Here is a 16,237-nt window from a genome sequence, read left to right on the forward strand (position 1 = left end):
ACACTGCAAAGCCATTTGAACTGCAAGGTTGTCAGTTCAAGCTCACCAGCTGCTCCTCAGAAACCCTATACAGGGTCACTATGGGTTGAACCGACTCGACAGCACTTAACAAAAAATATATATATCATGCTGAACTGAAAGTAAACATCCAATATTTTAATTTATAAAAATCTTACCCTCCTATAGAGTCTGGTAGATACATTAATTGGTTTTCATCTATTTTTAGAGTTGTTACATTCTTCAACGAACCTATTGAGAAAAGATACCACATAACATTTTCAACAAGAACTAGAAGAAAATTTACCAACAGTCAATGTGAGCACCTTTGACAATTAGAAAGAACTTTCCTCATCAATGTATCTGAGAGACACCATCCCAACTTTATTACTCTCTAGTCCTTATCCGAAAAATTTCATGTATATTACACCTTTTAGCATATTGTAAATTTGTCTATAAATCTCTACTAGAATGCAACCATGCAAATATGGACTTTTGGTCAGTTTTGTTCACTACTGTAACCACACTACTAGATGAATGCCTGGCACAGAAAAGATACACACAACACAAATTTGTTGAATTTACAGATTACAGAAATGATAAAATGAATGTAGCTTATTGCATAAACTATATTTTATAAATACTAAATATCAAAATGGGGATTTTTTAAATAAAAAGATTAAAGAAGATTAATTCCTAATTTGTAAAATTTAACCTGAGATAAAAGGAGCTCTGGTAGCGTAGTGGTTACGAATTGGGCTGTGAACCACAAGGTCAGCAGTTCTAAACTACCAGCTGTTCCGTGGGAGAAAGATGAGGCTTTCTGCTCCCATAAAGATTTACAGCCTTGGAAATCCTGTACAGGGTCGCTATGAGTCAGAACTGACTCCATGGCACATAACCACCACCAAAACAACTATATAACTCAATTGAGAAGTCTGTTTTTTTAAAAAAGATTCAGTGGTTTGTTTTTAATGGTCCTCTCATCAAAATAAATCAACTTCCTTGACATACATCACCAGACAAGTAACTGCACAAATATAAACTCACTAGGAGTTGTTCACTTTAGACTGGTCTCTTGTCTGTGAGTCTATAATGAAGTAGGCCTGTAAAAAAGTTACCAAATAAGGGCTATAATAATCAAGAGTTAATGTTTGAATAAACCAACTTCTTATAAATTATAAATTGTGATAAAAGAGATTTCCTTATAGCAAAGAAAAGCAAAATAATGTCATCAAAAGAGTAAACTCAAAAAAGTAAAGTGAACCGAATGATCACACATCAGTACAGAAAAACTACATCAGAAGAAGTAAATTTTGATAATATATGAAAGCTTGGAAACAAGCAGGGGCAAAGACTTCATTTCTTACATTTTACCTTAGTAAAAACTAATTATTAGAATTTAAAAGCAACACAAACCAATAGTCTCAGGCAGTTGTTGAAGTGAATTGCTTGATAACAGGAGGTCTTGAAGATTTTCACATGTTGAAATTCCTTCTTCAACCATTTCAATATTATTTTTAGAAACATCCAAATATGTAAGCTGTTTCAAACTACCGATAAACTGTAAATAAAAAAAGGAAATCTAGTGACTCCATTAACATTAATTTTTTTAATTTAGGTGGATCAGATAGATCTAATAGCAAGTTATAATTCATAATGAAATGTTCATATGAGAAAGAATTAATAACTTAGCTGCCATTATAATGTATTCAGTAATAAAAGATAAGAGCGCCTATGGATTTTAACTGAGCAGAATGACAAACAACATACTTTTCTTTGACAACTCAACTACCCATCACCTCTACAGAAAATACAGAAAATAACATATATGGGGATTTTCATGACTTCTTTGAATCTTGGAATGTACACTGACTGCATCATTTGAGAAGAAAGCATATGAATAATTTCGTAATTTATCAATTCCCTTGGCAAATTGGATTGGAATATAATAACACATGTTGTTGTTGTTAGTGCTGTCAAGTCCTTCCAACCCATAGGGACCCTGCATAGAGTTTCTGAGGAGCAACTGGTGTACTTGAACTGCCAACCTTCCAATTCAAACAGACTTTGCAGTCCAGCACATTAGCTCACAGTGCCACACCAGGACTCCAAGGACACATTACACAGTATTTAAAAAAAGACAATTAGACAAAGTTTATTCAGGATATTTTCTTATTTAATCAAGAGTTTGTTTATTTTCAACAACAACAAAATAATAATTTATGTTTAATACTATTAAGAATTAAATAAATTTTATTACTAATTAAAAGTCACTTGTAAGAGCACAATTATAAAACTGCAAAGAATAGACAACAATAAGTAAAAACATTTAACATTCAATATACATACCCCTGGAATAAAAGTGAGTCTATTACCATCCATCCAAAATTCTTTTAATCCACTTAACTGCTCAAGAACTTCAGGCTGTTTGGATAGGTGAGAGGGGCAGAGAATCAATTTTCTTGAATGTCTTTATTTGGTAAGACAACTCCATGGAAATTTCTAATGATAACTTCTTAGTCTCAGATGTTTAACTAGAGAATAGTTTCAGCTACTGGGAAGAACTATTGTGATGATGAACTTGCAAAATAATTGTAGAATATACCTCTCTTAAAATGTGATTGCAACATGCATTAGGATTTGTTATATTGTAAAGTGCTTTAATTAATTATGGCAACAACTTGTTAAATGTATAATACATACTTTATAAGATGAATCAAAGTTAAATGAACTGTCCAAAGTCACATAGCTACAAAGAGCCAGGACAATTACTACAATAACATTTAAAAAAATGGTTGTCATCAAGTTGATTCTGATTTATGGTGACCCTCTGCACCCCATGTATGTCAGAGTAGAATTGTACTTCATAGAGTCTTCAATGCCTTGTTTTTTAAAGAAATAGATCACTATATAATTTCTTCCAAAGTGCTTTTGGGTGGACTCAAATCTCCAATCTTTGGGTTAACCAGTCAAGATTGTTAACTGTTTACACCACAATGGAAATAAAGAGAAACTCTTAGATGGTCATTCTAAAACAGTAAATTACATAAAACTCATTTAAGCTTTGTATTACATACAGGGTAAAGTATTATATAGTTGATATAAAAAAGATTACTTTGCAAGATCAATAAAGAAAATTAATTCAGTATTAATCATAATAAACAAAACCATGTTTGCAGGAATAGAATTAAAAGAAATACTCATGTGTGAATAAATAGATGTCAACTTTGAGAGAAATGATCTCATCTAAAGAAAATCACAAGGTGCTCCATGGTAACATTATTAAAGGAAGGGGAAGAAATATAAAGAAAGAAAGGAAGGGGGGAAACCAAGATACATCCTATAATAAGGAAAAGTAAAATAAACTAAGGTGTAACCAAATAATAAAAATTCAAATCTTGACTTGAAATATTAAAGGATTCAATGTGCAAAAAGATGTTTGCTCTTGCTTTTTTGACCATGCAACGGCTTATGACTATGTGCATCATGATAAGATATAGATAATACTTAGAAGAATGGGTATTCCAGAACATTTGATTGTGGTCATGAGTAATCAGTACATAGACAAAGCAGTAGTTGTTCAAACAGAACCAGGGGATACTGAATGGTTTGAAATCAGGAAAGGTGTGAGCCAGAGTTGTATTCTTTCACCATGCTCATTCAATTTGTATGTTGAGCAAATAATCCAAGAAACTGGATTATATGAAAAAGAATGTGATCAAGATTGGAGGAAGATTTATGAAACAGCAGTCAAGAAATCAAACAGCATACCGCATTAGGCAAATCTGCTGCACAAGACACCTTTACGGTGTTGAAGAGCAAAGATATCAGTTTGAGGACTAAGGTACACCTGACCCATGCCACAGTATTTTCCATAGCTTCATGTATGTGAAAGTTGGACAATAAATAAGGAAGACTGTAAAAGAAGGCATTTGAGTTGTGGAGGTGGAGCAGAATGTTGACGGTACCAGGGACAGAAGAACAAACAGATCTGTGTTGGAAAAAGTACAGCTAGAATGCTCCTTAGAAGCTAGGATGGCAAGACTTTGTCTCTCATCCTTCAGGCATCTAGAGGGACCAGTCCCTGGAGGACCATCATGCTTGGTAAAATAGATGGTCAGTGAAAAAGAGGAAGAACCCCAACAAGATGAACTAGCACAGTTTCAGCAGCAATAGGTTCAAATAATTCTGAGGATGGTGCGCAGTGTGTCATTCTGTTGTGCATAGGGTCACTATAAATCAGAAGCGACAAGATGGCACCTAACAACAACTACAAAAGGCAAAATAATGAATAAAGCAGAATGCATCATAAGAAGATCAAGTGAATATAGAGTCACTGTATCAAAAAGAATTGGTTGATATTCTACCAGCATATAATCAAGAACTGATGGTACTGAAGGAAAAAGTCCAAACTACACTGAAGGCATTAGTGAAAAACCAGGCTCCAGGAATTGTATACTAACTGATATGTTTCAACAAACTAATAGAGCACAATGAAGATGGCTCAGGACAAGACAGGATTTCATTCTGTTGCATGTAGGATCTCTATAAGTCAGAACCAACTCAATGGTACCTAACAGCAACAATGGATAGTGAGATACTTACCACTTCTGTGAATTCATTACTTCCCAAATCCAATCTTTCCAGCTGGGTCAGTCTATTCATGGTTCTATTCAAAATGGATTAATGATATCAATTACATGGAAACTTTCAAATTTCACAGTTTAAATATTCTTATGTACTATTTAATGGGGGAGTATGATGGCCCTGTAGGTTAAGCACTGGACCTCAAACCACAAAGTTAGAAGTTCAAATCCACCAGCCACTCCATGGGGGAAAAGGTGAACCTTTCTGTTCTTTTTACAGCTTCTGAAGCCCTATACAGGGTAGCTATGAGTCAGAACCACTTGACACCACCACCAACAACATTCAACGACGAACATACACTTTATTCAATGTGTATGACTTTCATGTTTAAAAAATAACAATGATAATTTTCTAAGAAAATAAGTTATTTTAACTTCCTATGAAAAGAATTAGGTTATCAATTATTCTCTAATTTTAATTTCTCATATCTTCTCACTTGACTTCTAAAGAAGTTGTTTTTGTTGTTAAGTACCGTAGCGTCGGTTCCAACTCATAGCGACCCTGGCACAGGGTTTCCGAGGCTGTAAATCTTTACGGGAGCAGAAAGCTTCATCTTACTCCGACGGAATAGATGGTAGTTTTCAACTCCCAACCTTGAGGTTAGCAGCCCGATTTGTAACCACTACAAAGTAATTGAGGTAAATTTAAAGGGACTACAAGAATATGAATAGATTGTACTATTTTTCACAGAGCAAATTTTCTTACTGTATAAATCAGCTAATGAATTAGCATGCCTGGTTGTTTTATTGTTAAGTGTCATTGAGTCAGTTCCAACTCACAGTGACCCTGTATAGGGTTTCCAAGGAGTGGCTACTGGGTTTGAACCACTGACCTTGCAGTTAGCAATCCACTGCTTATCTTATACTACCATATCAGGACTACCATTCTGGTTGCTATTGTTAAGTGCCATCAAGTCAGTTTCGACTCACAGTGTCCCAGTGTAGGGTACCTAAGGCTATAAATCTTTGAAGGAGTAGACAGTCTTACCTTTCTCCCGCAGAGTGGCTGAGGATGAGCTCAAATCACTGAACTGTGGTTCACAGTATAGTGCTTATCCTACAGAGCCACCACATATCTGTCTGGTAGCTACAAATTATTTCTAGCATCTCTCAAGGTTGCTCATATATTTATAAAATGTCAAGATGCCTATAACTCAAAAATAATGTTCAGAATTCTAAAAAAAAGAGGAACTGTTAAGTTTAACAGTGGCCTTTTCAAATTAAAAATAAAACTTCATGAAAACTATAAATACCAAAACTGAAGATATTTATTTCCAATTAAAATGATAATTATATGTCATTTCAACTTCCAAAACTTTAATACAAATACAGGGTCTTGAGAAATATACACTCTGATTTTTCAAGCAACTATGCTAAGTTGTATTTTTATCTATCTATGAAGGCAACTGTACAAGTTAAATGTTAATTAAGTCAAAACATTTAAGTATACACTTAAACTGCTATTTGTATAAAACATTATTTGGTATTTGAGGTGCTACCAAGATATATAAGTCTACATTTTAAAACATATTATGTTATGATAAAATGAGAATAAAATACAATAATCATATTTCCAATATATTACATTAATACATTCATAACAACTTGGAATTTAGTATCATTAAAACCCAAACAGGCTTCTTAAATTATGTGACACAAGAACACACACATACCAAAAAATGTATCTTTTGGAAATTCAATTAATTATAATTAAAAGTGAAAAATGTTGCTGTTGTGTGCCGTGGAGTCGGTTCCAACTCATAAAGTGAAAAATAAGCAAGTTAAAACATTTCTCCAGTTTTTAGTGCATGAGTATAAGAGAATGTATCATCACACTACTGGTGGAAAATGTAAAACACTTCTGTTTTAAATATGTCAGGTTTTATCATGCCTTTGATTGCCTTCATTGCACAACAGCTCATTTTTCTCCAAGTTGCTTTATGTAATTTAGGATTTATTGAGTGCCTATTTCTCAGGTATTATGAAGTACTATAGTAGGTTTACTTCCCTTACTCATCTCATTTTCTTGCTCCAGAAAACACAGAAGTAACTTCTTGTTTGATTTCAGAATACAACAAAAGGTGTTTCCACGTTTTTCGCCAGAAGTGTAAAATCTCATGCTACGTAATTAAACTGTTATATCCACGCTAAGAAGACTGCTGGTGTGGTGCTGTTGGATAAGCACTGGACTACAAAGCACAAAGTCAGGAGCTTAAACCCACCAGCCACTCCTCGGAAACCCTATATAGTGTGGCTAAGAGTCAGAACTGACTCAGTGGCACTTAGGAACAACAACAACAACATCCATACTACCAAGGAGCCTCGGTAGCATAGCAGATTATGAGCTGGGCTGCTAACTGCAAGGTCAGTAGTTTGAATCTACCAGTCGCTCCACAGGAAAAAGACAAGGCTTTCTGCTCCCATAAAGATTTACAGCCTCGAGTCAGAACTGACTCGACGGCATATAATCACCACCCATACTACTATACCAGTAGCATGGACATGTAAAGAGAACTGTAAGAAGTGGAGAAGGAAAAAAAGGTAGCCTTACATGTCTTACACTTCACTATAGTTACAATGAATTGCATGCGACCGAACAATTCAAACCATCAACATAGACCCAATATTAAAGGCGATATGGCAAAGAGAGAAAAGGAACATAAGCCAATGGAAATAAAACAGAACAGAAATAATGACAACACTGACATACTGTAAAAATTGTAACAATTGGCTTGGAATAATTTGTATAAGGATTATTAAAGGGAATCTAATTTCCTGTGCAAACTTTCATCTAAAACACAATAAAATATTATCAATTACTTAAGTTTATCATAAGTCTTAGAAAGCAAGAAAGAATTATGATATTAGAAAGAACATATTAACTAATTAGAAACCACAGTAAACACTTCTCATATTGGTTTATTCTATCTCTTAGAAACTACTATGGCGTCAAATTTTGATTATTGGAATTTGTAAACTATTTAAGTACTAAATTTTTATGAAAAATAATTAACAATATAATTTATATTCACTATAAACTTCATTCCACTGAATAAACATTTCTAATTGATAATGGGATTACATTCTGAGGACTCTATCTTGAGTCAGGTTAAATATAGTGTCTTTTAAGTCTAATCTTTGTCTGTGGGGGTTGGAAACATTACATACAAACATCAGAAAACTATGCACTGCTGTTGTTGTTAGGTGCCATTGAGTCGGTACCAACTCATAGTGACCTTATGCACAGCAGAATGAAATACTACCAGATCCCGGGTCAACCTCACTATCATTGCCACGCTTCAGCCCACTGATGCTGCCACTTTGCCAATTCATCTCGCTGGGGGTCTTCCTCTTTTCCTCTGACTCTTCACCTTACCAAACATGATATCCTTCTCCAACGACTGGTCCCTCCTGACAATATGTCTAAAGTATGAGAGACGAAGTCTGGCCATCCTGGCCTCCAAGGAGTAATCTGGTTGCACTTCTTCCAACACAGATCTGTTGGTTCTCTGGCAGTCCATGGCACTTTCAATATTCTCCCCAACATCATAACTCAAATGTATCAATTCTTCTATGGTCTTCCTTATTCAATGTCCAGATTTCGCATGCATACGAGGTTATTGAAAATACCATGGCTTGGGTCAGGCACACCTTAGTCCTCAAGCTGACATCTTTGCTCTTCAACACTTTAAATAAGTCTTGTGCAACAGACACGCCTAATGCAATACGTTGTCTGAACTCTTGACTGCTGCTTCCATGAGTGTTGATAGTTATCCAAGAAGAATGAAGTCCTTGAAACTTCAATCTTCTCTCCATTGATAAGAATGCTATTTATTGGTCCAGTGGTGAGGATTTTTGTTTTCTTTACATTGAGATGCAATCCATACCGAAGCCTGTGGTCTTTGGTTTTCATCAGTAAATATTTTTTGAAGTAAAAAATATTTGAAAAAAAAAAAATGAAGTAAGTCTTCTTCACTTTCAAGCAAGGTTGGATCATCTATATATCACAGTTGTTAATGAGTCTTCCTCCAATCCTGATGCCATGTGTTTCTTCATATAATGCAGCTTCTCAGATTATTTGCCCAGCATGTTGTAGTTGTGGGATCCGACCCACAGCGACCCTATACAGGGTTTCTGAGGAGCGACTGGTGAGCTTGAACTGCCGACCTTGCAGTTCAAATGGCTTTGCAGTCTGGTGCATTAACCCACAGCACCACACCAGGACTCAGCATATAGGATGAATAAGTATGGTGAAATAATACAACCCTGTCACACACCTTTCTTAATTAGAAACCATTCAGTGTTCCCATATTCTGTTCGAACAACTGCCTCTTGGTCCATATACAGATTCCTCATGAGCACAATTAAGTGTTCCGGAATACTCATACTTCACAATATTGTCCATAGCTTGTCATGATCCACACAATTGAAAGCCTTTGCATAGTCAATAAAGCATAGGTAAACAGCTTTCTGATATTCTCTGCTTTCAGCCAAGATCCACTAGACATGAGCAATGATATCCCTTGTTTCATGGCTTCTTCTGAATCCAGCTTGAACCTTTGGAAGTTCTCTGTCAATGTACGCTTGTAGCCGTTTCTGTATTACCTTCAGTAAAACTTTACTCACATGGGATATCAAAGATATTTTCCAATGACTTCCGCATTCCATTGGGTCACCTCTCTTTGGAATGGGCACAAATATGGATCTCTTCCACTCAGTCGGCCAGATACTGTCTTCCAAATTTCTTGGCAGAGATGAGTGAGTGCCTCCTGTGCTGCTTAACTTTATTGAAAGATTTCAATTTTTATTCCATCAATTCCTGGTGCCTTGTTCTTTGCCAATTCCTTCAATGCAGCTTGGACTTCTTCCTTCAGTATCATTGGCTCTTTATGATATGCTACCTCTTGAAATGGTTGAACATCAGCCATTTCCTTTTGGTACAGTGACTGTGTATTCCTTTCATCTTTTCTTCATGCTTTCTACAAATAATCTGCCCAGAGAATCTTTCAATAACGAAAGTCAAGGCTTGAATTTTTTCTTCGATTCCCCCACCTTGAGAAATGATGAGTGTGTTCTTCCTTTTTGGTTTTCTGATTCCAGATCTTTGCACATTTTGTTGTAATATTTGGCTTTATCTTTTTGAGCTGACCTTTGAAATTTTCTGTTTAGCTCTCATTACCTCCTCATTTCTTCCACTTATTTTAGTATCTCTACCTGGAGAGCAAGTTTCAGTGTCTCTTCTGACATCCATTTTGATCTTCTCCTTCTTTCTTGTCTTCTTAATGACTTTTTGCTTTCTACCGTATGATGTCCTTGATGTCATCCCAGAACTCTTCTGGTCTTCAGCCTTTAGTGTTTAATGTATCAAATCTGTTCTTCAGATGATCTCTAAATTCAGGTGGGATATACTCAAAGTCATATTTTGGCTCTCGTGGACTTGTTTTCATTTTCTTCAACTTCAGTTTGAATTTGCATATGAGCAATTGATGGTCTGTTTGTAGTATGTATTACTAATGATACAATGCACCCAAAAAAACAACAACAACAAAGATGGGCACAATGTTGTTCACTGTAACTGGAATATGCAGAAAAATCTCTCTCTCTGTGAGCACACTGTCCTTTGGGAAGGAAAACTATGCATGGTCCTTACCCTCAAAGTCTTAAAACAGTGTATAAGGTGTTTTATGCAAAGAACATACTCATTATAAGGTTTTTTGCTGCCCAAGCAACACTCATCATTTTCCTAGGTGTGTTATGAGTGTTATATGTGTGGATACATTTGTTTATGTGAAAAACATGTCATAAGCTGATCAGGGAAGAAGGAAAGGGCATGTATAAAAACAAATACATTAAAATAAAGTGGTAAATGTTATAACGGATATAAAAAAAGATATCACAGAAACAGAGTAAACAAAACAATTAATTCCTGTGGGTACTGGAGGTGTTTCTCTCCTAAAAGGTGGCAATTAAGTATTGATAAATCAACTACAACAGGAATTGAACATTTCTTTCTATAAATGTACAGAGATTAAATAGTTTAGGCTTAATGGATCATACAATCTGTCACACTACTCAACTATACACTGTAGGGAAGAAGCAGCCAAAAGCAATATGTAAACGAACAAAAGCAGGCAGTGGGCCAAATTTAGTCGTTAACACTGTAGTTTGTCAACTCCTAAATCACAATATAGGAATGCATTCAATAAAAGGCTACAGGCTACAGTGCATTTTGAATTTGTAGACCTGTTTCTATTTGTCTTACCTTCTTCATTGCTTACAAATAGGGGCCCTCCAACAATTTCTGGAGTCCTGGTGTGGTGCTTCAGGATAAGTAATGGACTGGTACCACAAGGTCAACGACTGAAAACTTTGGAAACCCTACACAGGGTTGCTATGAGGTGGAACCTGCTAGACAGCACTTCACAACAACAACAACTCAATTTAATTTATAATGAACTAGAAAACCAGATAATTAAGTCCTTGACTATAATTATCTGATCCAATGGATCTCTTTGGAGTTCTGGTATGGCACTGTAGAAGAAGCACTGGATTGCTAACTGCAAGGTCTGAGTTCAAATCTACCAGTTACCCCTCAGAAACCTTATACAGGGTTGTTTATGAGTTGGAACCAACTCGATAATCTTAGCAACACCACCACCACCATGGATCTCATTAATGAGTAATATGTAAGAGCTGTAGTTTGTGAATCTGAGACTTCTTTGTTCGACTCAAGTAAGCTTTGCATACTTATTTATGACTTGAGTGTCACAGGAGACTGAGTCCCAAAGAACTAAGAAATCACCATTGACATGTTGGTAAGTGCCATCAAGTCAGTTCTGACTAATAGTAACCCTATATAGGTTTTCCAAGGAGTGACTGGTGGGGATGAATTGCCAACCTTTTGGTTAGTAGGCCAGTGCTTATCCTACTGATATTTTGTTAAGTGCTGTTGAGTCAGTTCCGACTCTTAGCAATCCTATATAGGATTTCCAAGGGGTGGTTCAAACCAACCTTGAGGTCAAGTGCTTATCCTACAATGCCACACCAATACTCTTCCTACTGACATAGTATCCAGTTAACATCAATATAGAATTTTGCATTAAACACCACTAATGAAAATATTATGACCACAAAATGGGTGACACTTTTTAAAATAACTTAAAACACCATTTTACTAAAAAAAAAAAAAAAAAAAAAGTTTTTCTTTTTCATTTCTCTAAGGACTTAAAAAATCAACATTTCTAAATTTAATGTTAAAAAAGATAGCACTTTACTTACTTTGGCAACATTTTCAACTGATTTTCTCTAAGTTCTAATATTTGAAGTTTAGTTAATCTGCCAAACAAAGAAAATAAATCAAACATCTGGCAAAGAACTTAATGAACAAATTAATGTAACACTCTAAAGTATAAAGCAACCAATATTCATTGTGCAGTTCACTATACACAGAGTGGTATAGTAAAAAATACAGACGAATACAAAGAAATATAAGTGGGAAAAGATGATCTCTGCACTCCTAAGAATTACAAGGGGAAAAAATGTAAGCCCTTCCTGACATTTTCAAAGTGACAAACTATTCCCTTATCAATCCTAAAATATTTCCTGTCTTTTTATCTGAAATGTAATATATGGTAATGTTAGTAGATTGGAGAATAACAATTCAACTCTAAGAAGGAACCAATAAAGGAAACAAAGGAACATGGAAAAGGAGAAATCCTCTGGCTCTTCAGTGGTTCCAATGGCACTACAGAGAGAAAAAGGAGGAAATGAAGTGGTCCATATATATGTTGTCACACACAGAATCTGACAAGTACACGAATTACTTTTAGAAAAAAGGTGACTATAAACCTAACAGGTAGTTGAATAGCATTTCCCTCTAGTAATTAACTTTAATTCCATATTAATTTGATACCTATAATTCATTCTTTTTTTCCTATTCACCTGGGGTGGGGGGAGCCATAGGGGAGGGAATACAGTATGTCTAGGTGCTGATAATGGTGGTGGGGTAAGCCCAGAAACACATCTGCTTTTCTCAAGAATATTTTTTATAGTGGGGAAGACGCATGCCAGTAAATTAGATAACTTGGGATAGTGATAAATTTTGAGAATAAAGCATTTAGTTTCCCAATATACAGACATTATTCCATTTAAACTCCATTAGTTTATATTCTTTAAATTTTAAATTCTCTAAAAAAAATTTTTTAAACTATGGCTGCTTATTGTTTACTTAAAAAATAACAAGATCAAAGATACCTCTAAGAATCACATGTAGAAATAATCATAAAAGAAGAGGCTAAGAAACTGTAGTTAATAATATTACTAAAACAACTTGTATTTTTGTAATATCTACAAGAGGCAGCAATAAGAGGTTTTAGAATAAATTATAAATTACCTGCCAAAATTAGCTGGCAAAAACTCAAGGAAAGCATCATTCAGATATAACTGTGTTAGGTTTAACAGCTGAGAAAATCCATCAGGAAGCCTAAATAAAACACACCAACATTTAAATTAAGTTCATATACAGAATTTCAGTCTCTTACTAATATCTCTTCAGGAATTTGTGTAACTAGATAAGTTACCTCTTTATTTCCACTAGCTATCCTTAATGTGAGATTTACCTTCACTAAAAAGTTATCTTTTTCAGTGTTTATGTCTTTCTTTCTTTCTAAAAAGCTGTACGACAGTATTTGTCTCAATATACAATTTAACCCAGTAAACCCACTTACACAGAAATGTATTCCTGACATAACTGAAGTCAGCAGACATTCCCAAAATTCACCTTATATAACATATAATAACATCAAGCTTTTCATCAATTCAAAATGATAGTTCAGAGTCTCTAATCCTTTCCAGTATTGGCTTTTTGAACTGGATAATTCTTTATTGTGAAAAGGCAGTTCTCTGGGTTGTATGATATTTAGCAGTATCCCTGGCTGCTACCTACTAAATACTAGTAACAACTCTTTCCAAGGTCAGACAACAAAAATATCCCAAGAAATTGCTAAATGTACCCAGGAAGCAAAATTGCCCCAAATTGAGAACTGCTGGTTTAGATTATTTTCAATCTCAACATTTGGCCTTTAAAAGAAACAAAAAAGATTATAAGGATAGAATATAAAAAGCTGATTGACATTCTTAAGATTATATAAGAATCAATTTATATTAGCTTTATTTCCATTTTTTCTGGCTTATGAAAGAAGTCAGATTTAGAACATAACACTACAGCACTATTTTCAATGAGGAGAATATACATCATCTTAAAGTAGTTTGTCCAAGACTTTAACAAATACAAAATCCTCTCACAGTAAGACACATCAGTCTTTAATTCATTTTATTTTTCCCTTCCTCACATTTCTCCATATTCCACAAAAAAGCAACTCTATGCTGGAAAAACTCATCAAGAAATACAATAAAGGCTGATTTAAACTCTCAGCTTAGCCATACTACAAATATACTCTATTAATCTTTCTCTTCAGCATTCCATTTTCACAAAATTTAACAACTAAGTTATCAGCAAAGCTTTCTTTTTCTAGCCATTGCCATCAAAAAATAACATAACTTCACATGATTTTTCTTTCTGCTTTCTTGACCTTGTAATTAAAAAAATTATTTTCAGAAGGGTGACTGTTCCACACATCTAAATTACAGGCAAAACCATTTTTATATTATGCAAATTACATTGAGCAAGGAGACCTGAATTCTAAACCCATAAAATCTATGTGCTCTGGAACAAAATACATAATTTGTTTGAATCCTGATTTATACATAAGTGATGTAAAGACTTTAAAATGTATTCTAAGTGTTCATTTTTTAACTCTAACATGGTATTTTTAATGGATTGAAGATTGATACAGAATGTCCATGAAAATATATAAAGCATTATTTTTTACTGGTTTATAGCTGTTCTATTTATAAAAGTAACTTATAATGCAATAGAGAACTTACTTGGAAATAGGGTTTACACTGGCCTCCACAATTGTCAAAACTTTACAATTTTTTATATTTTCAGGAAACTCTTGTATTCCTAGAGAATGAACAAACAATAATCAAATTTTCAGAATTTATTTCAAGAACCAAAGTCATAATAACTACTATTGCTACTACTATTATTGATGCACTAGCAGATTCTAAAGTAGTCTATTAAGTAAACAGGAAATAGATAAGCATCAACATCTCTGTGAATCAGGCAGAAGAATTTCCATACCAAACTTCCTTCTTCTTTGTCTTTTCTTCATTTGCCTATATAACTGCTAATTATTTTGAATAGTTTTACCTTCTTTTCTGTCTCTTAGCATTCATGAAAATTAGTGCCTTCTCTATATGATAAAGTTAAGGACATAAAATGCAGAACAGTGTCTCTCTCGCATTAAAAACAAGTATTGTTTTTTGAGTGCTTGGCTCTAGGTTGGGCATGCTCCTCATATATATGAACAAAGCAGAATGCAAAGCTGAACACATAAGAAATGAAAAATCTACATCAGATATACATACCAGTGAATGAAATTGAAAGTAATTTCTGAAAGCAGTCTTGTCTACCATGAGAAAATCTGGAGAAAGCCCACGAGTTATGTGGGACACCAGGAAAAGGAACAACTTATGGGTGATCTGAATTCCAGAACAGGAAGAGACAAGCACAGAAAATGGTCAAAGAGTTGCTGAAAGAAAATTCCCCAAACATCATGAAAGACAAGAAGATAAGCATACAAGAATGTGAATGAATCCCAAACAGGATAGATCCCGAAAGAACATCATCAAGACATACCATACTCAAACTTTCCAAAATCAAACACAAGTTAATAATTCTGAGAACAGCGCAGGAAAAACGAAAAGTTACCTAACAAAGGAGAACTAGTAAGACTACACTCTGATTTCTCAGCAGAAACTATACAGGCAAGAAGGCAATGGAATGATATATATATAAAACACTGAAAGAGAAAGATTGCCAACTAAAAAAGCTGTCCCTCAAATATGCTGGCAAAATTATGGCATTTCCTATACACAAAAATTTAAGGAATTTGTAATAACCAGACCAACTTTGCTAAAAATGCTAACAGATACTATTTGGACTAAGAATCAACAGCAAATAACTAACTACCTGAGATTAACATGCATGACAACGTCACCCAGAACTCAATCCAGATATAGAAGTATTTAAAGTAAAACAAACCTACATGACTGAAAATACGGAACCAGAGATATCAATGTAAAACAAAATCAACTACAAAGCAAGAAGATGAAATAGTGTAGATACAGAACTTCCAAATGGGAAGGAAGTTAAGTATACTTCAAGATAAAACACTATTTTAAGCAGGAAAAATATTAACAAATTGCAGGGTAACCTCAAAGAAAAATAATACACCTGTACATTAAAATTTAAAAAAGATTTCCAGCCTTGGAAACCTTGTACAAGGTCGCGATGAGTCGGAACTGACTCCACGGCACATAACCACCACCACCAACACAATAGAAAAGAAAATCCACAAACAAAATGAACTCATCATAGAAAATTATGTGGAACAAAGAATCCAGTAGCACCACAACAAAAAAACACAGAACAACAACAACAACAATCAATTCATACCTACTGATAA

The 16,237-nt window shown here is 34.5% G+C and overlaps 1 protein-coding gene across 4 annotated transcripts in view; it reads right to left on the reverse strand.

Moving 5' to 3' along the window:
* Positions 1-16,237, reverse strand: part of ERBB2IP (erbb2 interacting protein) — a 91,688-nt gene that overhangs the window by 50,466 nt on the left and 24,985 nt on the right. For all 4 annotated transcript variants that reach the window (XM_006870980.1, XM_006870979.1, XM_006870978.1 and 1 more), the window contains exons 3-9: positions 14,592-14,670; positions 13,039-13,128; positions 11,925-11,981; positions 4,606-4,669; positions 2,350-2,424; positions 1,417-1,561; positions 177-249 (exon numbers count right to left, since the gene is read on the reverse strand). In XM_006870980.1, coding sequence (XP_006871042.1) covers positions 177-249; positions 1,417-1,561; positions 2,350-2,424; positions 4,606-4,669; positions 11,925-11,981; positions 13,039-13,128; positions 14,592-14,670 — 583 coding nt within the window. The remainder of the gene's footprint in view (positions 1-176; positions 250-1,416; positions 1,562-2,349; positions 2,425-4,605; positions 4,670-11,924; positions 11,982-13,038; positions 13,129-14,591; positions 14,671-16,237) is intronic.

The sequence above is a fragment of the Chrysochloris asiatica genome, unplaced genomic scaffold (genome assembly GCF_000296735.1).
Source record: "Chrysochloris asiatica unplaced genomic scaffold, ChrAsi1.0 scaffold00157, whole genome shotgun sequence".
In the NCBI taxonomy this organism is placed as follows: domain Eukaryota; kingdom Metazoa; phylum Chordata; class Mammalia; order Afrosoricida; family Chrysochloridae; genus Chrysochloris; species Chrysochloris asiatica.